Here is a 23,877-nt window from a genome sequence, read left to right on the forward strand (position 1 = left end):
CCCGATTTATTAAATGTACCATCACCAATATTTTCTTTGGCTTCTTCAACATATTCACCCCCGTGCACTCTTCCCCTTCCGCTCATCATCTACGCACTTAAAACCCCCTGTAAGCTCAACTCTCGTATTTCTCAGAAAGGCCGTTAATGTTCATGATGCCCCTTTTGCCTTACATGAGCAGGTGCTCAACGTTTATTGAATGAGTGTCTGCCAATCCAGTGGATGCACTTTCAAAAATTCCTCCCTACACGCACCCTGTGATAAATTATATTTAGATAGAACTTTTTAGATTATGCCCTGCTTTCATGCACATTACCTAATGTAATTCTCATAGTATATATTTTTATCTTTCATTGCATTCTTAGAAGTTTTCCAATATCTTAAATTTATTTAAATGATTCACTTTCCTAATTCATTGCCAGGAGAGTCTCATCATGTCTTTTATGTTACTGTATATACAGTACATGCACAGAAGGTGCCTTCTTGAATCAAAGAATCATGAACAGGAAATAAGCTAATGTCATATAAAAGCACACACACATACACAAAACCAGATTTTCACATCTTTAAAAACATGCTTTCTGGAATATAGATCATATCATCACTAAATACTAGTAAATGCAAAAGTCCATATGATACAACCAATTTGCAACATATTACAGTTCTAAAGCTTACAAAATATGTGTATATGGCTTAAAATCAAATCAAAATAAAACCAAAACACTCTCAAAAGCAGATGAAACGTGTTTACCTCACTGACTCGTCTATCAGCCTTCAGTCTTATTACTCTTTCCTCCTTTAACTGCTTTAGGCACTCCTCCAGGGTTTCCTAAACAAACAGAGTCAATATTATAAGTAATTCATAGTATAATATCCAAAAGCCTTTCCAGCTATTGGTCTCATCAGGATTTAAGGGCAGAGCCAGAAGTGAACTCAGATTTTAGTCTGCTACTGGTCATATCATACCATGCCAGTGAAATGAATGATCAAAATCTATCAAATTTGCAAAGATTTATTTAAATTCCACTCTTTCCAACATAAATTTGTGGCAGCCCACCATAAAAGGCATATGCATATAACATAGTAAGTCAGAAATAAGAAGTTACGACCAAGAAAGAAAAATTCTATTTTTATTTGTGGGTCTCTTTATAGCAGGAAGTCCTATTAACGAACCTGCTTAGCATACCTGAATTGCATAATTGCAGATTCAAAAGCATGTTTTAAAAAAGTAATCACACGGGCCTCCCTGGTGGCGCAGTGGTTGAGAGTCCGCCTGCCGATGCAGGGGATACGGGTTCGTGCCCCGGTCTGGGAGGATCCCATATGCCGCGGAGCGGCTGGGCCCGTGAGCCACGGCCGCTGGGCCTGCGCATCCGGAGCCTGTGCTCTGCAACGGGAGAGGCCACAACAGTGAGAGGCCCGCGTACGGGAAAAAAAATAAATAAATAAATAAATAAATAAATAAAAAAGTAATCACTTTTAAAGCAATTTACAGTCAAGCACTGTTCCTGGAGTTCCCTGGGTATTAAATAATCGAATCATCAAAACCCTAAGAGGGGGCTTCCCTACTGGCACAGTGGTTAAGAATCCGCCTGCCAGTGCAGGGGACACGGGTTCGAGCCCTAGTCCAGGAAGAACCCACATGCCGCAGAGCAACTAAGCCTGTGCGTCACGACTACTGAGCCTACGCTCTAGAACCCACGTGCCACAACTACTGAAGCCTGCGCGTCTAGAGCCTGTGCTCCGCAATAAGAGAAGCCACCGCACCGCAACGAAGAGTAGCCCCCCGCTCGACGCAACTGGAGAAAGCTGGCGAGCAGCAACGAAGACCCAATGCAGCCAAAAATAAATTTATAAAACAAAAAACCCTACGAGGAAAGAACAATCACTAACTCCATGTTATTTTACAGATGAGGGAAACAGAGGCAGAGAAGTAGAGTAAGTAGAGCAGCACAGCCGAGGTCACACCACTAAGTAGCAGAGCCACACTGTGGACTCAGGAAGCTGGCTGCCATTCCTGCTCACGGAGGTGGTAGTCTTCCCGTCACCAAGGTCACTGAAGTAAAATGAACACTGATAAACTATCTTAGGAGTTTTAGGAACTAAGACACTTCGGTCCTTGAAGTGGGGACACTGCTTGCAATAGGCAGAATTCTGACAGAGCCCCCAAGATGACCACTTACTGAAGTACACAAACCTTCCACTTATCCAATCAAACTCTAAATGTAGGTGCTGTAGTGAAGGGATTTTGCACATGGAATTAAGGTTCAAAATCAATTGATCTTTTAAGATAGGGAGATTATTTTAGGTGGATGTGGCCTACTCAGGCACCCCATGAAAAGGACCTGAACTCTTCCTGAATTGAAGTACAAAAGGGACAAGAGGGAGACTCTCCATTGCTGGCTCTGAAGAAGTCCAATGCTGCGGCAGGGAAGGCAAGCGAGAGGCCTCTAGGAGCTGAAACACTCCCCCGACTGACAGCCAGCAAGGAAATGGGGACCTCTGTCCTGCAACTGCAGAATCTGAATTATGCCAACAAGCCAGAAGAAGCCTGTAGGCATTCTTTCCCAGAGCCTCTGGACGCTAACACAGCCAGACTGACATCTTGATTTCAGCTCTGTGGCCCACACAAACTATGGTGAACATCCAACGTTTGGGGCTCAATATCTTACACTTAAATTTCACGTGCTTTAACACTCTCAGGAGGGAACCCACAAGTTCCCGTGTGTATCTGAGCAGGAAGCCCAGTCACGCTGTGCCTGGACTTCTGACCTACAGAACTCTGAGCTAGTCAAATAGGTATTGTTTTCAGTCAGTAAGAATGTAGTAAAAGAATTAATATTCTACTCAACCTCCAGGTTCGTGAGCAAAATAAATGATTGTCATTGTTTTAGGCCGCTGTTTTGGGGTGGTTTCTTATGCAGTGATAAACAATCATAATACCTATACTTATGAAAACAGTAAGGTATATTTATACATGTTAACTGCTTTGAACAATCACTTAAAGAATGAGGAACTCTATTACCTGTCATCATTGGGAGAGGAGCTGGTATCACTGTCTGGACAGTAGCTTTTGGTACCTAACAACAATCCTACATCAGGAGTTTACCCTAAGGAAATCAAAGATGTGGGCAAAGATTTATCTACCAACATGATTTCATAAGATTGTTTATAACCAAACCCTAGAAGAAAGCTAAGAGCCTCCGAATTGGGACTGGTTTAAATAAAAACAGCTCATCGTCTGAAGGAATGCGCTATGAAGCCACTAAGAATGACAAGAGGTCTCAACCAGAGTTCATGAATGGGCTTCAGGAGTGCTACATTCCAAATATATCTGTGCGTTTTTCCTGGGAGATGATGCATAAGCTTAATCAAATTCTCTGATGTAGAAGAGTAGTTAGTGACATGGCAAAATATTTCGGATACTTTTTTAAGACAAAAGAGCAGATTAGGTGTGTGTACATGCAGAGGTGGCTTTTATTTCCTTCAAGAAGTTGTTCATTGTTTTCAAACATTTGCTCAATGAACATATATTTTTATATTCAGAACATGTTTAAAAAATTGAGAGTCTAAGAACTTCAAATTCTTTAATGGTTCATTACTAAAGCCAGTCAAGTTTTCAATGGGGAAAAAGGGAAAAAAATTGCAAAATTCCTCTACTTTTAATATAATGGTTTAATCAATCTTCTAAAACTGATTTCAAAGAAATTCTAAACAAATAAACAAAAAAACAAAAAACCCTCAGCACGGTCAGAGGAAGCTACACTAAAATTCCTGACTGGTTCTAAATAGCACATCAAATTGCAATTACATGCAACAGTTTCTCCCTCTAATGGAGGGAATTAGAACACAGTGTTCAATTTTTGTGAAAAAGTGTACCCTCCTCCTACAAAGTATTCAGAATTCATGTCCCTTACATGGAAATATGGAACCAAAAAAGTTAGAAAGTAAAATTGCTTGATATTCTATTACTTAAGTAAGACTAATGATAAGGCTTTGGAATAATTTTCCTTCCTGCCATCTGCTCTCCATTCCACCCTTCTGTATACCGGCTAGGGTGATTTTTCTGGGACAAAGCTCCCATCATATTGGATATCAAATTTTATGTTCAACTTTTCTCCATTTAACATTGAAATCAATCATTTCTCATATAATCAGGGGATTCATAACCTTGATTTTTTTGTGCGGGCTACAAAATATTCCACTGAGTGGGTTTACTGGTTAACCATTTTACACATTTAAATTCTTTCCAACTTTTCAGTATTATCAGACAAAATAACCGTTTTTATGCATGAAGGCCTTTTTCCATATTGAGAATTACATTCTTACAATAAATCCATAAAAATGAGTTTGAGATCAAAGCAAATGAACATTTTTAAGGCTCTGAGGTACCTACCTCCAGACTTCTTTCCAAAAGATTTCTGAGATTTTACACTGCCATCAGCGATGTATCACTTGGTATATAACCTCTACTATAACTGTTGGCTTACTTCCTCACTTAGAGTGCAAGTTATTTGAAGATAGGGGGTGTATTTTATTAAGTGTCTATCCCCAGCACCTGTGCCTAGCACAACGTAGACGGTCAATAAATAATTGCTTAATAAGGAGAATCCCTGCCACACACGTACATATAAGATGTACGTGTGTGAAAGACAGACTGTGTGTTTTTCTCTAACTGGATAGATGAAAACTTGTCATCTTCTTTAATGTGCAATTTTTTTGCTTATAATTAGTCATTAAATTTCTCTTTTAGATTATATTGTAAATATTCAGATTCTCTGAGGCAAATGGGCCTGGCACTACCCATTAGCTACAGAACCTTGGACAAGTTCTATAACTCTAGGCCTCAACTTCCTCATCTATAAAATGGAGATAAGCTCCCATATTACAGAGCTCTTGTGAGAATTACATGAGTTAAAACACATATAAAATTAGAAGAGTGCTTGGTACATAGAATATGTGCAATTAATGCTGAATGAATGAACATGCGAATGCAAACAGTAGTGAAGGGCTTAAAATGAAACGGTCTCATCCCACTCCCACATCCAGCACTCAAGAAGCGACCGATTCTTTACGCAGTTTTTAATTGTAAAATACGATATGTATACTGAGAAGTGCACAGAACAAAACTGTGAATGTGACAAATAAAAAGAGAATACTTACATAAGCACTACTCGAATCTGAAAGTATTGATACTTGTCAGCATCGCAAAAACCCCCCATATCCTTTTCTCATCACAAGCTCCTTCCCTCTTCCCGGTTAAACACCAACCTCACTTCTTGACAGTCATTTCCTTTAACCTGCATGCATCCCTAACAAAAGAGTTTAGTTGTGTCAACATCTAACTTTATGTACAGGATCATAGGATATGAAGTCTTTTCTATCTTATTTCTTTCTCTCAACATTGGTTTAAAAAATTCATCCACATTGCTGCCTGTAGCTCTAGTTCATTCAGTTTTATTGCTGGATAGTTTCCCCACTGTACAAATACACATCATTTATTTAATTTTTGACTCTTAATGGACATTTGGTTTGTTTTCAGTTTGTGCTAATGCAAATCATGGACAGGAATCCTGCTGTACCCATTATTCTGGTGCATTTACACAGGGCGGGGGTGAGGGCTGCTGGCTCACAGGCTATTTATATACCTTCAGTTGATGGAGAGGGCTAAATGCTTTCCAAAGTAGTTGTGTCGGTTTATACTCCAGTATAAACAGGGTAGAAGATTCCCATAGTACTTCAGGTCTACAATACCTGATACTACCAGACTTTTTATTTATGTATTTGTCAATCTGATTGACATGTAGTTTCCTTGGTTTTGACTCACTTTTCACTTATTACTTAATGAAGTTGTACACTTTTCTGTGTTTACTGGCTGTATGGATTTCCTTTTTTATGAGGTTTACGTCAAATATTGTTATTTTTTATTATTTTATTATTATTATTTACTTTTGGCTGTATTGGGTCTTCGTTGCTGCGTGCAGGTTTTCTCTAGTTACAGCGAGCGGGGGCTACTCTTCATTGCGGTGGCTTCTCTTGTTATGAAGCACAGGATCTAGGCGTGCAGGCTTCAGTAGTTGTGGCACATGGGCTCAGTAGTTGTGGCTCACGGGCTCTAGAGCACAGGCTCCGTAGTTCTGGTGCACGGGCTTCGCTGCTCCGTGGCATGTGGGATCTTCCCGGACCAGGGCTCGAACCCGTGTCCCCTGCCTTGGGAGGCAGTTTCTTAACCACTGCGCCATCAGGGAGGTCCAACTATTGTTATTTTGAATTCTTCTCCATTTCCAAGTAATACTCTTCCATGACTATTTTCTCACTAAATTGGAGGCATTATCTGTTCACTTTCTAACTTACTAATAAGTAAGGGTTTAGTTCCTCTACACTCTTTCCTATGTCCACACTGCTCAGTAAAGTTATGTCATAATGAGTTATTCCACTGCTCATGATCTCTTTGACTTGTAGTCATATACTTAAAAACCTACATTGTTGATCAACTAGAAACTCTCTCAACGTCACGCTTTGTAAAATGAGGACATTCATACCATCTTCCCTTTTTTCTACCTCCTGTCTACCTTCCAAACCTAGCTGTTACGTTGTCAAAGTTGAAATTTATATTCTATGTGCAGTTAAGTCTTCTGTTATTTGAGAGTCAGTACGGAGTAAGGTTTAAGAGAACAGGCGGAGAGCCTAAACTCAAAGCCTCGATCCAACCTTAAATTAGGTACAGCCTGGGCAAGTTCCTTCCCTGTCTTAGCTTCCTGTTCTCAAAAGTGGGAATGATATTAGCACCAACCTCATAAGGCTATTCAGAGGATTAAATGAGTTAATATATGCAAAAACACTTAGAGCCTAATATATACTAAGTACATACTTGTACACAATACATTTCAGTACATACCAAGTTAATACTAACACATACTAAGTATAGTTTACTTTAGTTATTTGTGATTACATGCACGTTGACAATAAAAGCTGCAAACCAAGACAGTATTGCCATTATTACAATGAAATTAATATTGCCCACTGCAGATGTACTGTGTCTCTGTGTATAGACTACACCTCGTTCCATACTGTGCCAGTGTCACTGCCCCTGTGCAGGGTGACCACATACCCCAAGCCGCCTTGGGCTGTTCCAGTTTATACCTGTTGTCCTGATGTTACAGCATTAGAGTGCCTCCTTACACTATTGAAGTGTAAGGAGTTTGGACAAGTTCCGGTTTGGACAACAAATTAGATACGTGGTCATTACCCCTGTGTGTCACTGAAAGGGGGACATCTATAGTGTCAAGTTGAAGTGGATTCTTCCCCTTCCTCACCAATAGTAGGTTAAAAATCAACCATAGTTCAGTGTGCTTCAGGTTTATGTCCGTATAGCCTTTTCTCCTCTGGAGTTCAAGTTCCTTCTCCTCTTCCTCTCCCTCCTCCCTTCCAACAGTGCCTAACACCTAGTAAGTACAATATGCCTCAAGGTGTTTCTAAGCTCTCAATCACACAATCAATAGAAGCCTCTCCACTCTAGACTAGCTGCAATCTGCACTGAATCCCCTATTACCTTCCTTCTTGGTTTATTGCCTCATTTTGCTGGATTATGTCTATAAATAGCTTAAGGTGTAGCACAGGAGGTCAATTCTTCAAATTTCTTTCTGTACAAAATATCTTCTTCAGCCTCCACGTATGACGGATAGTTTGGCTGGATACAAACCCCTAGGGTGAAAATTATGTGCCTGAAAAACTTTGGAGGTATCTTTCTAATGCCTTCCAGGATCCATGGTGCTCATGACAAGTATGATAAAGTCAGATTTTAACCTTTTTTTTTAGGTGACCAGTATTTTTCTCTCTGGAATGGATGTATCCTCTCAGTATTTTATTCTATTTTAATTTATTTTTTCAGTATTTGAAAGTTTCACAAGGAAGGGTGCCTAGGTATGAGTCTATTCTTGCTCATCTTGCATAACTATTTTCAATCTGAGGCCTGATGTCTACTTTCAGCTGTGGGGAATTTTGTTGCCCTTTGACAGCTTCCCTCCATTTTTTTTCTGGGTCTGGACTTTCTAATAGTAACATGTGGGATCTCCCAGATGCAGCCTCTCTAACATATTTCTATCACATTTTCCATTGTGTCTTTCTTTTTTATATACTGAGAAATTTTTTAAATTCCTACTGAATTTATTTCAGCAACCATATTTGCATTTCCAGGAGACCCCTCTTGCTTTCTGACCATTCTCCTTTTCATTAATACCCTAGTCTTATTTTATAGTTGCTAGCTCTTTTTAAACCTCTCTCGGGATACTAATTAGGGTTTTTTCTTAAATTATTCTGTTCCCTAAATTGTCCCTGGTCCTACTAGGATATGTTTGCACTCTTTCCCCCTCTCTCATATTGTAAGCTTTACTCAACTAACAGGCAAAAGACAGTTATTTTCTATTTAAGAATGAGCGCAGAAAGCTCCCTGAAGTCAACGATTGATTGGCTTCTTATGCAGGAAGAAGCGGGGAGTAACTGTAACAGGATCTCCCCCAAACACAATTTTCGAGGGTGTAAAAACTCACAGTAGCTGCCCCAGTTCTCGCCAGTTTCACTGTTTTCAAAATGAAATCATCTCATTTCAGGAGGGTGAGGGCGGGGCTGGGAGCCCACTCCTCCAAACACATCCCTTCAATGAGCTCCCCTATTTGTCACACTTTTAACTAACTCCACCCTCTCTCCTACATGCGCAATTGAGCATGGGGCTACTTTTTCAGATGGGGTCAGAATCCTCCTCAGTTGCTCGTGGTCCCTGTGCATATTCTAGGTGATGCTTTTCCTCTGTTCTACTGCTTCAGTTTCACACTCTTCCACCTGTCTTCTCTCTTTCAAAACTATGTTGAAATCTCTTGATTGTTGTGGGCATATATACTTAAACACTTTGATACCATCATTGTAGTGTCTTGTCAAAACAGAGAAGAGCTAAAAGGGTTCTCAGTGTATTCTGAATCTGCTTTTCTGTGGTCCCAGTGTTTAAACTTCTTGGACTTCCCCACTGTCTATTACTGCTTTTACAAATACAATCTCGTGGTCTATTCGTGAAGGAAATGAATACACCACATCTAAAATAACAAGGAATGTGGGTTAGATGCTCTAGGGTCTTGTCATACTCTGCCATTTACTAATAGACCACTTACGTTCTACAAATTGTAGGTGCTCATTTATAAAACGAAAGGGAGTAACTCCACTTGAACTATAGATTTCTCCTACCCTAACATTTCATAATTTTCTAAGTTCTTTTCTTAAAATTTCTCTATATTATCATTAATTTTAATTAAAAAATAAAAATCTAACTTTCTCTTTTGAAAATCAAAGAGTAATTCCCGTAGTCCTACAATAATGGGATAATCAGTTCTGAAACCTGTCAAGTGTCATGTTTCATATGAAGAGAAAGTCATATTAAATAATTTTTAAAAATTAAACATGGACTTTGTAGCACAAAGACAAGGTCCCCCCCAAATGGTGTTCCTTTATTTACTAGAAATGTTCAGCTCTGCATTAAAGTTGAAATAAAATAAATATATTAATTTTGAGGTGCAAAAATTTCTTATAAAAATCAATTTTTCTTTTCTGCCCATACAAACAAAAGTATGGAATGACATTAGAGGTCAGGTTTATTTGGTAATAGAATGTAGCTTCTTGATATTTTTGATTTTAGGAAAGGAGAATATCAACATCAAAACTTTTTTCAACTTTACTTTTATTTAAAATGAGGCCATATTTTCCTCTTATAAAAAGAGAGTTCAACTAGAACTGTCAATTTTCTCATCTGTAAAACAAGAGCACTGAATCAGCTGACTGTAGTCATTCAGAACTCAATTTCCTTATCTTATGATCACTAAGCTTCTCCCTAAATCTAATATACTAAGGTTCTAAGGAAAGGAAAATATATTACTAACGACATGTTTTGATTTTAGTTTCTTAGAGTTCAAATGTCCACCATTCACCTTGGTCTAAGCTTAAGGAACCATTCAAGGGGATACAATGCAGGTGGGAGGAGAAAACAGAACCCTCACACAAGCTGTGCTGTGTTGCGATCAGCCTTCCGTTTGAAAAATAATCTTCTCTATAGCTTTAAAGTGATAACTTTGTACCTGCAATGCTTCTTGTTTCAAACGGATTTTCTCTGGCTCCTCCTGAACACGTTCTGAGGAATCATCGACCTCTTCGATTTCTGAGGAGGAAGGACTCTCTACTGTCACAGTCACAGGAAATTCTGATGGACCTGAGTGGCACAAGAAGAAGATAGGAAACCACAGAGTTGTTACACTAAAGTGCAAAGAAAGAAGACAAGATTGTATAAAAGACAACACAAGCCAGATACCAAATATCCAAATATTAGAGGACATTTAACAAAAGTGATCTGAGGTATCATTATTTATAAATGTCTCTCACTGCTCTTTAGTGTAAAACAGGCAATGACTAAGTAAAAGTACAGGAACTTATTTTTGCTATGTTACTGTACAGACCTCTGTTGTACGTGGTTAGGATTAGTAATGGGAATTGCCCATATTATTTTATTAAGTTTCTTTCACAGAAGCCAAGTGAAGATCCAAGGTAAACATTTCTTCTCAGATCAACTTTATACTGCAAATGAAAAAATTATTCTTCACCATCAGACAAAACCAGTCTGGAAGAAAATGTAGTTTTTCAGAGGAAAATACATCAGTAAAGGGACTGATGAATAATCAGAAAGTCAACATATCTAAGCTGTGAATAACAGACATTAGAATTTTAAAAGATAAATCACATACACACACACAACTAAAACTGACCCATCAAAAACTTCATCTTCTCACCACCCTTAAGCCAAAACTAGGGCAACGATTCTCCCAGCAAGCTTCACTGCCACTGCAGTGTTGTTCAACAGGACATTTCCAAACATTTAAAACTGACCTGGCCACAACCCCATAAAAGTCTACACATCATAAAGAGCTGTGCTGGGATTATATAACCACGCAGAAGACAAGTCACTAGGACATCATGTTGACAACAAGCAGCAAACCCTGCAGCCTAGGAAAACCCTAACAGGAGAACGAGGTGCACACCCCTCTCTCCGGGAACGCAAGGCCAGGACTGACACCCAAGATGCTCTTCTCTCAACCTCAGCAGTGGTGCCTTTCACAGAGCAACTACGCAGTCTCCCAAGACCACTGGGAAGGAGAATCTGATACTGACAGTATTCGCTTGCCACGAGGCCATAAGCGAGGGAATGTGTGTGGCCTTGGTGAGAGAGCAGAGGTTCGGGAGATGTTGCTTTATACTGGCTTTCAGATCAGGAATTTGTATATATAGCCCAGAAACAACGTTTCTTGAAAACATGTGAATATTCTTGAGTATGACAGCTCCATGTGAGGGGTCAGAAATGGCAGTCAAGTTCGTCTCACTGGGTAACAGCTGATTTGCGGACTGGAAAACAGGCTTCCTTGCTTACAGACGTCACCACAAGGCTGCCTGTTGTGTGCCAAATCCACACAACTACACAGTTGCATTGGGAGAGCGACCAAACATGTTTTACATGGATTTATTTCAGAGAGGGAAATGCTTCATGTAAGGCTCTGTCAGTTTAAAAAGCAAGAAGAATGACCATCCACCTTTCCCAATTCAAGCCCTATATATCATAAATGTGATAGCTACACACCACCAACTGATTACATACATCACGAGCTTTGATGAATGGAAAGCCCCTAAAAAGATATCAACAAGACGAAGTTAGATCTTCATGTAAATACATGACCAGTTAAACCCAGTTAATACAACTATTTAGTAGTATGAACAGTATCCATACAGAATTGTGTATAAAAATAAATAAGCTCAAAACAAGGACCTGGAGGGCTCTGCTACGGAGAAAACACAACAGAATTCAGCCTACTGGCTTGCTAATAACTCTCTGAACTGCTGAGAGGCCCCTTCAGCTCCTATGTTCAGGATGGTTGAGATTTGTCTCTCTTCTTTAAATGGTGATATTAATCGTTCTCTAATTTACCACCCTGTGTGGCGAGGATGGACCTGCGATTAAGTGTCTCAGGAAGAAGACAGGAAACCACAGAGCTGTGAAACTCAAGTGCAAACACTGGGGATTCAGCACTATAGTTTATGCAACAGCAATTCACATTACCATTTGCAAAAAAGTAGTCGGTTGTCCAGTGGGGAGTAGAAACATCCATTTAACATGAGCAACTGAACAGATATTTTACACAGGAACTACTTCAAGTACTATTTAAAATCAATTCTCTTTGTTTTCTTAAGCAATTGTTAATCCCCAATTTCGTGATTACTACCAAGTAAGTCACCTGAAGATCATCTAGAGCCATCTATTTCACTTAGCAAGCCTAAAGCTATAATTCAACCATTTTATTTACTGTTCTGTGACAAAAATTACTATGAACAGCTATCCCCTGGATAAGAAATCAGGTAATGCTAGTTTGACTCACTAAATCTGATTTACTGAGTTAATAAGCCAGTTCATTTAGAATAGCTCTAATGCATATTTTTCATCCATTCTGCATTAAACTATTTCCCATGCCTAAAATGTCTTTTTTCCCATTCGTACGTATCCAAATTCCTACTTCTGTGCTGTAGGGCTTCGCTCAACTACACCTGCCTTTAATCAAACTTTTCTCACATGCACAATCATGTGAGATCATTTTAGTCTCCTCAAGACTCCCATGGAGTTACCTCTGTTGTGACACTTGAGAAACAACTTGAAACTCCCAATTACTTTTAATTTTTCTTCCTTAGAGGGCTCATTAGGCAGAAGCCAAGCCATGTGTGAGTTACTTTTTTTCCTCTACACAAAGCACCAGAGACCACCCACATAATACAAGTTCCAAAATAAAGAACTCTAAATGACTGAAAAAGACAGGGAATGCAAACAGCTTACCTGTTGCTTTTTGCACTTTCTGCAGGACACAATGGCCGGAAACCAGACACTCCAGGTGGTAGCGCTTCAGGAGGGTAGCATTCTTTACCAGCAGAGTGTTTCCTTCCATTACTTACAGGCTTCTTTGCGGCCAAGACTACGTTTGACAAAGCATGAAAACAAGGAATCAAGATGCACCAAAGGTCTACAGAGCAACTGTCACACGTGCACACGTCGAAAGGAATCAAAAAGGCACTTGACAATGATGCCAAGCCCATTAAAAAGAGGATCGGTTTTGTACAAAGGTTTTACATAAGCCAGCATTTTTAAAAAATATAAGTTCTCTACAGTAACAAGTTATTTTAACTAAAACAAAAGTATTGAGATGTGCAGAAATGCAAAAATAAAGTTTAAAAAAAGATCCCAAAGTATGATACATTTTATGTATCATGCAGAAACACTCAAGTTTCCTGAATCGTAGAACACCTTTGGCATTTCTGAATCTCAAGGACACAGAAACACAGATATACCCATGACTTCTGCCAAACAGAATCTTCAGAAGTAGACCAAAAGTTAAATTTAAGACGAATTTTTCTATGTAAAAACAATACAAGTTATAAGGCTGCAAGTTGCTGGGGGGTAGGTGAGTCAATTTTACCCTCCTATAAGCCTGTCAACCTTCACTGCTCCTTTGATTTCATATAGAAAACAGAAAAAAAAACAAATGAAACCCACTGGATGAAAGAGTGAAATGTGGAGACTTACCCTATATTTCAGTAGTAAAGAGGCAAGTATCTTTATATGAAACATTTGGTTGCAGAAACTAGACCTACGTGTTAATATTTTACTTAGAACAAGCCATATATTAAAATTCACATTTAAATATTTAACTTGAATTTACTGAAAACAAACATCATAGGTTAAAATGGTTATATTTATCCTTCACAGCTACTGTATTTTATGTTATTTTATTTATTTATTTTAATAGATCTTGATTGGAGTATAATTGCTTCACAATTCTGTGTTAGTTTCTGTTACACAACAAAGCGAATCAGCCATATGCATATACATGTCCCCATATCCCACCCTCTTGAGCCTCCCTCCCACCCTCCCTATCCCACCCCTCTAGGTCATCGCAAAGCACCAAGCTGATCTCCCTGTGCTATGCTGCTGCTTTCTACTATATTTTAGCAGCATTAGGATGCAGGGTAAAATGGAGTGTATGTGGTAATAGAGGACAAATATTTCATAGAGTGTAGCTTATTGATAATCACCACACAATCCTGTGTGATTTACATGCCTCTTAAAAATATATAGGAGCTCAGTTCATTTTGTGCTATTTTATTGTGTTTTTTAACTTCATTGCCATCAAAAAAAATGTTTGTATGCATATGGTTTGTATGTGTATACCCTTCCTTTACTTTCAGAAACTAATGCAAATACATTTGTATTAAAATTTTTTTAAATTACACTTTTCTTGTTAGGAGATTAAAAAATTTCTAATAAAAGTTCCCATCTTTTATTAGGCATACATAAGTACAATATAAATGTGACACAATTCACACCATTATTTCACTCCTATACTCACCTGGATCTAGGTATATACCCAGATACTGATTTGGCTTACCTCTATGTCTCCAAATAACTGAGGCAAATACAAAAAAAAGCCCAAGAAATAAAATTACTCTTAAAAGAGCTCAATGAGCTTGTATACTTCAGTTACATTTCCACTTTGTTTAATCATGCTAACTAAAAAAAAAATGTTTAACTGTTCTCATTGCATGATGCCCTATTGTGCTGTACTAAATTTACAGAATTCCTAATATGTTTTACATATACATGTTTTATTTATATATCTTTCCATTTCTAATATCATAGCAAAAGTCAATGTAGCTATTTTAAGAATGCTTTACATAGGATATAAATTTTTGATAATAATATCTAATTAGTGTGATATCACAAATCTTAACTTCTTTGAATGTACTATTTGATTATTAAAATATCACTCTCTTGAAATAACAATGGGCAGACGATCATAAGCTTTTTTTTGACTTCATAAACACTCTTAACAACTTATTTAATACACTATTGTCCAAGCAAGTTGATGAATAGAGAATCAAAAACATACAACTTTAAGTAGAAAAAAAGAAGCTGTATTTATGAAGATGTTTACAATAGTTTATTTGAGGTTATTTCCAATTTTTCACCAATTTAAAAAATTGACCTACTCAATGAAACCTTGTGAATGCAATGGTAAAAAGTATAACTATGAATCACAGAATTTAAATTTAGCATGAAAACATAAGAATGGCAAATTATATTGAAGCTATGTGGAATTATGTTTATAGACAGCAGGAAGAGAAAATAAAAATGTAAATATTGCTTGATAGGATAATGGGATTAGAGGTGGTCTTTTAAATTTTTCATTTTTATGCTAATACAATACCGTTATAAAACCCAAAAATCTTCAAACAACACATTTTTTAAAAATTGTGGTAAACTACACAAAACAGAAAATTTATAATTTTAACCATTTTAAAGTGGACCGTTCAGTGATATGAAGTCAACAAAGTTTTAAAACTTTCAGAGGGCACCTGAATAAAAGATGTGTTGTCCACTGGTGATTTTAATGTATCTGGTATATAACTAAAGTCACCACAAAACTCTTTCTGGGAAATTGGCAGATCATAAAAATAAAAAATTTATTTTGCTTTTTATTAAACCTTATTGTTTTGCTGTTTCAAAATTCAAATTTACTCACAAGAAAGAGTCAGTTTCATATTAGATTTGGTTTCACAAATGCTGCTCCTGCTATTCATTCTTATCACCAAAAAAAAAAGACTATTTGTGACTAACGATAAGATGTTACAGAAAATAAAAAGTTAAAAGGTTTTCAATCTGCATATCTGGGAACCTAAATTAAAGCATCACACAACATTTTCAAAAACAGAAAAGCCATTTGATTTGACTCAAATCTTAGTTTTAAGATGGCAGAAAGTACCTTGATAATTTTCTTTTAAGAAAGAAAGAAAACCAAGCCATTAAAGAGAAATTCTTCCGAAAGAACTGAAACATGTTATATACCTCTGACTTGGCACTCCTTCCATCTGGAGAACTTTTTTGGTAACTGTTTTCATCACAGAATGATCTAAAGTAAAATGAATTGAAATTAGAGTAATTATTTTCCAATGAGTGGCTATTTCCATTTAAAACCAAAAGCCAACTAATTATTGCTTTTCCCATACATTTAAATATGAAATCTACATTATATAATTATACACTTATTTCCCCCTTTGTGTATTCTAATTTCTTCCTCAGAAACCTAAGATGCCATCTTGCAGACTGCCCACAGTGGCTACTATTTGGGCAGCAGCAAAGGTCAACTTGAAACATTTTGCATCTAAAGTGGCTTTGGCTACCTTTGGATACAAAGTACAGTCTGAGCACCGTCCAGACGCTTAGATACCTAAAGAGCATCTAAGATATCAAACCAGGGCATCCAAGATAACAAACCAAGTCCTGATATTCCCTCAAAAGCTGCTCCTCCCATCAGCCCCCTTCTTCTAAGGGATACTACCCAGTTGCACACATAATCATCAACGACTTGTCTCCTTGGTACTATTTCCTTCATACCTCACATCTATCTGCAGGTCTTGATAGCTACACCCTCAAAACACAACCTGAATTCAACCACTTTTCACTTGCTGCAAACTTCCAACCTAACCTAGGCCATAAACATCTCTTATTTGGAGCACTGTGATAGTCTCCTAACTGGTCTCCCTGTTCCTCTTTTTTTTTTTGCGGTACGCAGGCCTCTCACTGTTGTGGCCTCTCCCGTTGCGGAGCACAGGCTCCGGACGCGCAGGCTCAGCGGCCATGGCTCACGGGCCCAGTCGCTCCGCGGCATGTGGGATCTTCCCGGACCGGGGCACGATCCCGCGTCCCCTGCATCGGCAGGCGGATTCTCAACCGCTGCGCCACCAGGGAAGCCCCCTGTTCCTCTTCTTTATCCTCCCAAGTCCCTTCTCTATACCAGGTCACCTTATTCAGATACGATTTGGATCATGCCTTTTTCCAGTTCAAACCCCTCTACTCATTTAGAATAATCCACATCTTTACTCTGGCCTTCAAGACTTTACAAGAGCAGACCCCTGCCTAGCTCCTTGACCTCATGTCCTACCACACTCTTCTTCACCCGGTACTCTGCCCAGATTGGCCTCCTTGCTTTTCCTTAAATACTCCACCCACCTACATGCCTATATACTCATTGCCTCCTTGTCCTGGAATGTGCTTACTCCACATCTTCCATGGCTTGCTCCTCTCTTCATTCAGGTCTCCGTTCAAATGCCACTTCTCCAGTGAAGCTGTCCCCTAACAAACCTATCCAATGGAGTCCTACCTGCTCTCCCTCACTCTCCTTACATTAAGATAGTTTTGCACTTCCTACTCTCTAAAATTATATGACTTATCTGTTTACTCATTTCTATCTGATCTCCTTCACTAGAATGTAAGCTCCATGAGGGCAAGACTTTTGTCTGTCTGGTTCACTGCTTTATCCCTAGTCCCTAAACCCGTCTCTGGCACACAGAAGATGATTACAAAATTACTTGTGAATCTGACAAATGAATAAAGTACTCCTGGCAAGAATTCAGAGGTTGCACAGGAAAGAAATAATGCTCTGGGTGGAAGCAGGCTTAGTATCTAGGTTCACCTCTTGAACAACATGGGTTTGAACCTCGCGGGTCCAGTGACACACGCATAGTTTTCAATACATATGTACTATCGTCCTACATGATCCAAGGTTGGTTGAATCCACAGATGTGGAACCACTGACTATAAACTTATACCCAGATCTTCAACTGCATAGGGGTCGACACCCCTAACCCCACGTTGTTCAAGGGCCAACTGTATATGATGAGGAAAGTTAAACACATTAAGTTTTAAAAAACTGTCAATACCTGAACAAATTCTTTTTGTTTTGCTATGTGTTTATCAATTTAAAAAAAGTGACCACAGACCAACAAGCAGATTTTTTCTTATATCCAGAACGAGCAGAGTTCTGTTGGTTTCAAGGGCCTTTAGGAAAGCCTTTGCTCCTTCACTGGTGAGGCCGCACTGCTGCAGGTCAAGTGCTTTCGATGAAAGACAAAAGGTCACTTGCTAACTCTACAGATTTAACATATAGACAACTCTCGTTTTCTCACGTGTGGAAGAGTCCTGCACAAGACAAGTCATGGCAGGTTTGTAATTTTGGCTATGGAAAAAAACAGAGACATATACGCACACACATAATGCATAATCCAATTTAAAAACCTCTTCTTGGATGTGCAATAACCCTGGCTTTAGTACCAATAAATCAGACAACATATTTTACAATTACAGAACTGAAGAATAACTGTATATAACCTATGAGCAAAAAGCATCACAAAATGAATCTCAGTTCATAATTAGCAAGGGCGGCAGGGGCATGTAAACCTCACAAGCAAAACCTGGTGGAGCTCAGAAATGCACTGCATTCTTTTGATCATGATCTTCAGCTCCAAATCACACTTGAAACTAGTTCAAAGGGGAAAACAAAATAGAAGAAATGTAATAACTGTTAGTTTTAGAGGAAAAAAAGACAAGTCTAAGAGGATACAAATAATAAAAACTTTCAACAATGTGTGAATAGAGAATACATACTAAAAACCTATCATGAAAGTATGATGGTCAAGAACCCTCGCAGTAAAAGGTCAGACAAAAGCCAGAAAAACTGATCATGAATTCTAGTAGTTCTGGGGCTGAACAACCTACTCATTTAAACCAAAGGGATCATCACTAAAGCACAGGGATTAAAAAATATTACATGAAAGGAAACTATCATGAGTCTTTTGTTTAAGTGTTGTGTGGACCATCACATTAAAATAACTGGAGTCTTTCAACACCCCCATGACACACAGAAATAGCAAGTCAGACATACGGATCTGACAGGATATGATACAACCCTTACAAACTCTCACTACAGAAGAATGGACACAGGGTATAATTAACCAAATAGCCAAATTAATACAAACAGCCAGTAAACCTCACCAGTCAATCAAATGAATACAAAATAAAACACAATGTGGTTATTCTCCTATCAGATGAAGCCAAGATTCTGTAAGAAAAGCCTTTAAATAATGTCTATACCCTTTGGATCCAACAACTCTCTTCTAAGAATTTAACCAAAAGAAACAGTCAGAGATATAGGTAAGGATATATATCAGAGTACTATTTGTAACTAAAAAACTGGGCAAAGCTTATATACAAGAATGGATAAGCTATGTGCACTGTGGCATATTCATATAATGGAATACTGAACAATCACAAAAAATGATGTAGGAGATGCAAATTTACTGACTTGCTAAAATGCTCATACTAAATTAATTGAAAAAAGTTATAAAATTGGGAGTAATCCCACTTGCATAGAAAATGGAGAGGTACTCATTTTTGTAGTTTTACATTTTTTTACAAGTGCTACAGGCCAGTGTTTGTGAGAGGCAGGCTTCACATCTACTGTTGGGGTGGACTACAAATTGGCATAGCCTTTCTGGGTGGTAATTTGGCCATGTGTATCAAATGTCTTAAAAATATGTCACACTTAGTCATTCCACTTGTAGTACCTTATTCTACAGAAGTAATCCCGATGGACACAGAGATGTATATACAACGTATTCACATTGTTTCTGACAGGGAAAAGCAAACTGTCTAAATAGAATTGCAAAGAATTGATTAAACTATGGGACATCAATACGACGCAATACTACATACATGATACATCATTAAGTGAAAAAAGCAGGAATATGAAATAGCAAGTATACTACAATTCTATTTTTGTAATCCCTAAGTGTACATATATATTTGTAGAAAAAAAAAGACTGAAAGTATATACACCAAAATGAACAGTGATTATATCTGGGTATTAAAATGATAGGTAATTGTTCTCTTGTTACTCTGTATTTTCTATAAAGGATATATGCAACTCTTAGAGAAAGTGTAAAAGCAAAATAAAAGCTATGAGTAAAATGAGGCTTAAAAAAACCTATCACAATAGTATCATGCCAAAAGCTAAGCATATTAAAAATTCAATATTTTCAATTTTAGAATTTCCCTCTAAGCCATAAATCCTAAGAGATTCTGCCAAAGCACTTGCACCCAGGTCACCAATGAGCGGGTTGCAGTTCAGAGTGATGCGCCTCAAACCAGCCATGCAGTCAAGATCACGTCTCCTGGAATGAAGACTCTCAGCCCAGGTTTCTTCATGCCTTCTGGTAGTCTGATACTTCAAAGATTTAATGGGATGAAATTAAGATGCTTGAATAAGGAAACAGGGTGTGCCTGAGTATGGCTTATTATGTCAGAGAGTTACACACACACACAGATCAAGCATATATGCCAGGAGCATCAACCTGAGAAATTCAACAGTCACTTCTGGTTTACGAGTCCAGTGACCCAGATTCTGCTCGGTCAGTGATTAGATTCTAGCCACTGTTTTTCCTGTTTCTGAACACTTACATAAAGTTGGACAACTCAATTACAGTCTATGAATTATTTTCCTTATCTTCTAAGTCAGGGAATTGGTTCTAAATTCTATCTTTGCTGAGGCCCTATATTTCATCATCCTGTCCTCCAATGGCCTCCAAACACCTCACTGGGCAAACCATAAGAAAACTTTTTAATATGCATCTTATTTATTAACAAATTATATACACAAAGTTCCATACATAGTATTTATGTACATGATAAACTACACAGATTTTTTAAAATAATACAAAGGTAAAAATGTTCTAATATTTTCTTTTCCTAACTCCTAAGGCATTATTTTATTTTACTTATTTTTTTAATAAAGATTTATTTATTTGTTTGTTTGTTTGTTTGGCTGTGCCGGGTCTTTAGTTGCAGCATGCCGGATCTTTTAGTTGTGGCATGTGGGCTCTTAGTTATGGCAGGCACGTGGGATCTAGTTCCTTGAGCAGAGATCGAACCCAAGCCCCCTACATTGGGAGCACATAGTGTTAACTGCTGGACCGCCAGGGAAGTCTCAAGCATTATTTAAAAAACTATATTTACAAAATGTATCTCACATGCTACCTAGGGTGTGCACACAAGCTTTAGAGGCCTGGACTATGCAGAGCCAGTTTGATGTGCCTTGGGGAAATAATGGTTTGACATTTAAGCAAAAGTACTGTCTTGAAGACATTGAATTCTTTATATTCATAAAGTAAATTTTGGTAACAGGGAACACTGACTGTAAATGAAAAAAGTCTTATTACATTCCTGAAAAAGTAAAAGACTCAAAGTGCCTTTGTTACTCTAAAACGAAAATCATTAGTGTCGTTTTTCTATTAACAATAACTTATTAAAGCTCCAAGCAGAAACAACAGCAATCACTTACACAGTGCTTAGTATGTGCCAGGCACTATTTATACAAATAAGTGCATTTAAACCTCATAATGAGGCATAGAGGTTAAGTGATTTGCCCATGGTCACTAGCTATGAAATGGGAGAAAGGGACTTTGAACCTAGGCCATTTGGCTTCCGCACCCAAGTTCCTGACTGTTTTCTACCTCAGGGGTCAATGGACTTGCCCTGTATAGGCTCAAAGAATTTTTCAATTTTTAAAATCTAAATTTAAACATTTCCAGATTTGTGGGCTATACAGTTTCTGTTGCAACTACTCTGCCCCACTGGTGTAGGGTGAAAGGAGCCACAACTACCATGTAAACAATGGGTGCGACTATGTTCCAGAAAAACTTCCTTTACAAAGCCAGGCGACGGGCTGGATCTGGCCCACCAGCCAGAGTTTACCTATCCCTGATCTGCACCATCAAACTATTAAAAAGCCTTCATGTCAAATTATTAACTAACTTTAGGCCTAAATACAGTCACTATAACCACTGTAAAGTTGTTAAGGCATTATTTTAAAAACTGTATTTACAAATTGCTGATGTACTGACTTTTATTAGTTTAAAAACTACAACAGCTAATAAACACTTGATTCATTTAAGTCTTGAAGACTAGAATGGCATAGTTTCTTCACAGTATTACAATAAAAGTTTTCAGTAAAAAAACATACATAAAAGTATTATTAGGTATTATATATTAAATCTCTTATTTCTAAAATTAAGTGGACTATCTTTACTAAATGGTAGAATCCCAAACTGAAAACTGGTCATATTCTTTCAGCAAAATGAAAGCTACGCTCACATGTATCAAAAGACAAAAATTAGGGCTTCCCTGGTGGCGCAGTGGTTGAGAGTCTGCCTGCCAATGCAGGGGACATGGGTTCGTGCCCCGGTCCGGGAAGATCCCACATGCCGCGGAGCGGCTAGGCCCGTGAGCCATGGCCACTGAGCCTGCGCGTCCAGAGCCTGTGCTCCGCAACGGGAGAGGCCACAACAGTACCACACACACACACACAAAAGACAAAAATTAACTGCCCTTTGTATCAATATATTAATGTGTTTCAATCACATATGTTTTCATGAAAGTTTAAACATAAAATCACCTTTAAGATCTAGGCCATGTGATCTGCTCCATGCCATGTCAGAACACACCCTGTTAAGTTTACTTAACTTGTCTTACGTGTGATAGAATTCTTTATACCTTGACAAATAACTAAAAGGAAAAAAAAAAAAAAACCCACACACACAATAAGATGAAGAGCCTATACATTTGTCAATCTTGACTTATTTGCTTTTCTTGAGTCAGTTGCAAGTTTATAGCCACATTCTCAAAATCATTAACTACAATCTTCCCAAACAGGTAATTGACGAACAGATGCATTCTAAAACTTGTCAGTAACAAAGCGCTATTCCAGTTTACAGCAACAGTTTAATTCTACTTAGATACTAAAACTGAATACACTGAATACGGCAAACTTTATTCCCAACCACTCAGCAAAGTACTACATACCTTTTCAGATATAGGGAAAAAAAGAAAAAGCATACGATTCTTCCTATTTTCATTTCCAAAGATACATCCCAATCTTAATGATCAATCAGCGATTTCAACGTCAACTATAAACCCAGTATACTGCTGCTATGCAGTGTACTAGAGCAAGAGAAGAGAGAGGACCTCAAACCCTCTGTTCCCTCAAATTCAAAGGCAGGCTTCCTGACCCCTCCAGACCACTACTGGACACAGGGAAGGCACACTAATGTTTCAGGACCCCAACCAACAGTCACCTGCTTTGTGATTACTTCCATGACACACCCTCACCAACACCACTGAGTTTGCTTCTCCTACGGGACGTTACATGTATTTACTATTTTAACACATACCACAGTGCATCATAATTATGATTGCAGATAGATGTTCTAACAATTGAAAGAGAATGATGACTTTTTTGCTCTTTACATCTTGCTATTTCCCTTCCCATAATATTTCTTGAAGCAAAACCATAAAATATAGACAAACACAAAAAACAGAAAATATACAAAACATGTGCTTTGCACCTTAACGCAAACTTAAGTAAAATTAGTTCTGACAGTATCCAGCATGACAAAATTCCATGGTACAAACGAGAATAGACCAAGGTTTGAGCAGGTACAGGAGACAATCCAGGCATGAACAACACCAAGGCAAGGTAGACAGGAAGTAACATGGTGTGTAGGAAATCAAGAGACCAGTCTGATGGGAAGAGACTTAAACAAGACTGAAACTCACTTTCTAAACCTCCATCTCCAACTGGACAATTCGCAGGACACAGGTGCACCAAAGTGGCCAATTTATTCAATCCCTTTAATATGGAGGAAGAGTTTAAAATTTTACTGGTTTAATTTGCCCCAAAAGCAACTCTCAACAGTTATGGCCTCTGTCGTCGGAGCTTTGTATGAAATTAAGTCAAAGTGTGGAGCTCCTTTGCCTTTTTTTTTTCCTCCTTAAAAAAGAAAAGAAACAATTGTTCCGAGTAAAAACAAACATATTCCGAAGCATGTGTACATTGAAAAGTAAAGAAACTTTATTAATAA

At 38.1% G+C, this 23,877-nt stretch overlaps 1 protein-coding gene across 3 annotated transcripts; it reads right to left on the reverse strand.

Moving 5' to 3' along the window:
• Window positions 1-263: 263 nt before the first annotated feature.
• LOC309807095 (centrosomal protein of 78 kDa-like) lies at window positions 264-17,963 on the reverse strand. 3 transcript variants are annotated; one of them, XR_014294492.1, is made up of 5 exons: window positions 15,971-16,221; window positions 12,908-13,043; window positions 10,119-10,249; window positions 5,164-5,312; window positions 264-829 (listed from the first exon to the last, which is right to left on the reverse strand). XR_014294492.1 is itself a non-coding variant. In XM_082626333.1 (5 exons), exons 3-5 carry the CDS (start codon window positions 13,014-13,016, stop codon window positions 665-667), a joined length of 405 nt encoding a protein of 134 aa, XP_082482459.1. In that variant the 5' UTR covers window positions 13,017-13,043; window positions 15,971-16,034; window positions 17,905-17,963; the 3' UTR covers window positions 264-664. The 3 variants fall into 3 exon arrangements, 2 of the variants coding, with proteins under 2 accessions (XP_082482459.1, XP_082482460.1); XM_082626333.1 differs by lacking the exon at window positions 5,164-5,312 and adding an exon at window positions 17,905-17,963 and having other exon boundaries at window positions 15,971-16,034; XM_082626334.1 differs by lacking the exons at window positions 5,164-5,312; window positions 15,971-16,221 and having other exon boundaries at window positions 12,908-13,298.
• Between the last annotated feature and the right edge of the window lie 5,914 nt (window positions 17,964-23,877).

This window comes from Mesoplodon mirus (assembly GCF_964341445.2).
Source record: "Mesoplodon mirus genome assembly, chromosome: 7".
Classification (NCBI taxonomy): Eukaryota; Metazoa; Chordata; class Mammalia; order Artiodactyla; family Ziphiidae; genus Mesoplodon; species Mesoplodon mirus.

Coding starts and splice junctions, on each gene's coding strand:
- LOC309807095 (XM_082626333.1), bottom strand. CDS start 13,016: ATGGAAGGAAACACTCTGCTGGTAAAGAATGCTACCCTCCTGAAGCGC. Junction 10,250..12,907: donor GAAAGTGCAAAAAGCAACAG/GTAAGCTGTTTG, acceptor TGTGCCACTCAG/GTCCATCAGAATTTCCTGTG. Junction 830..10,118: donor TGAAACAAGAAGCATTGCAG/GTACAAAGTTAT, acceptor CTGTTTGTTTAG/GAAACCCTGGAGGAGTGCCT.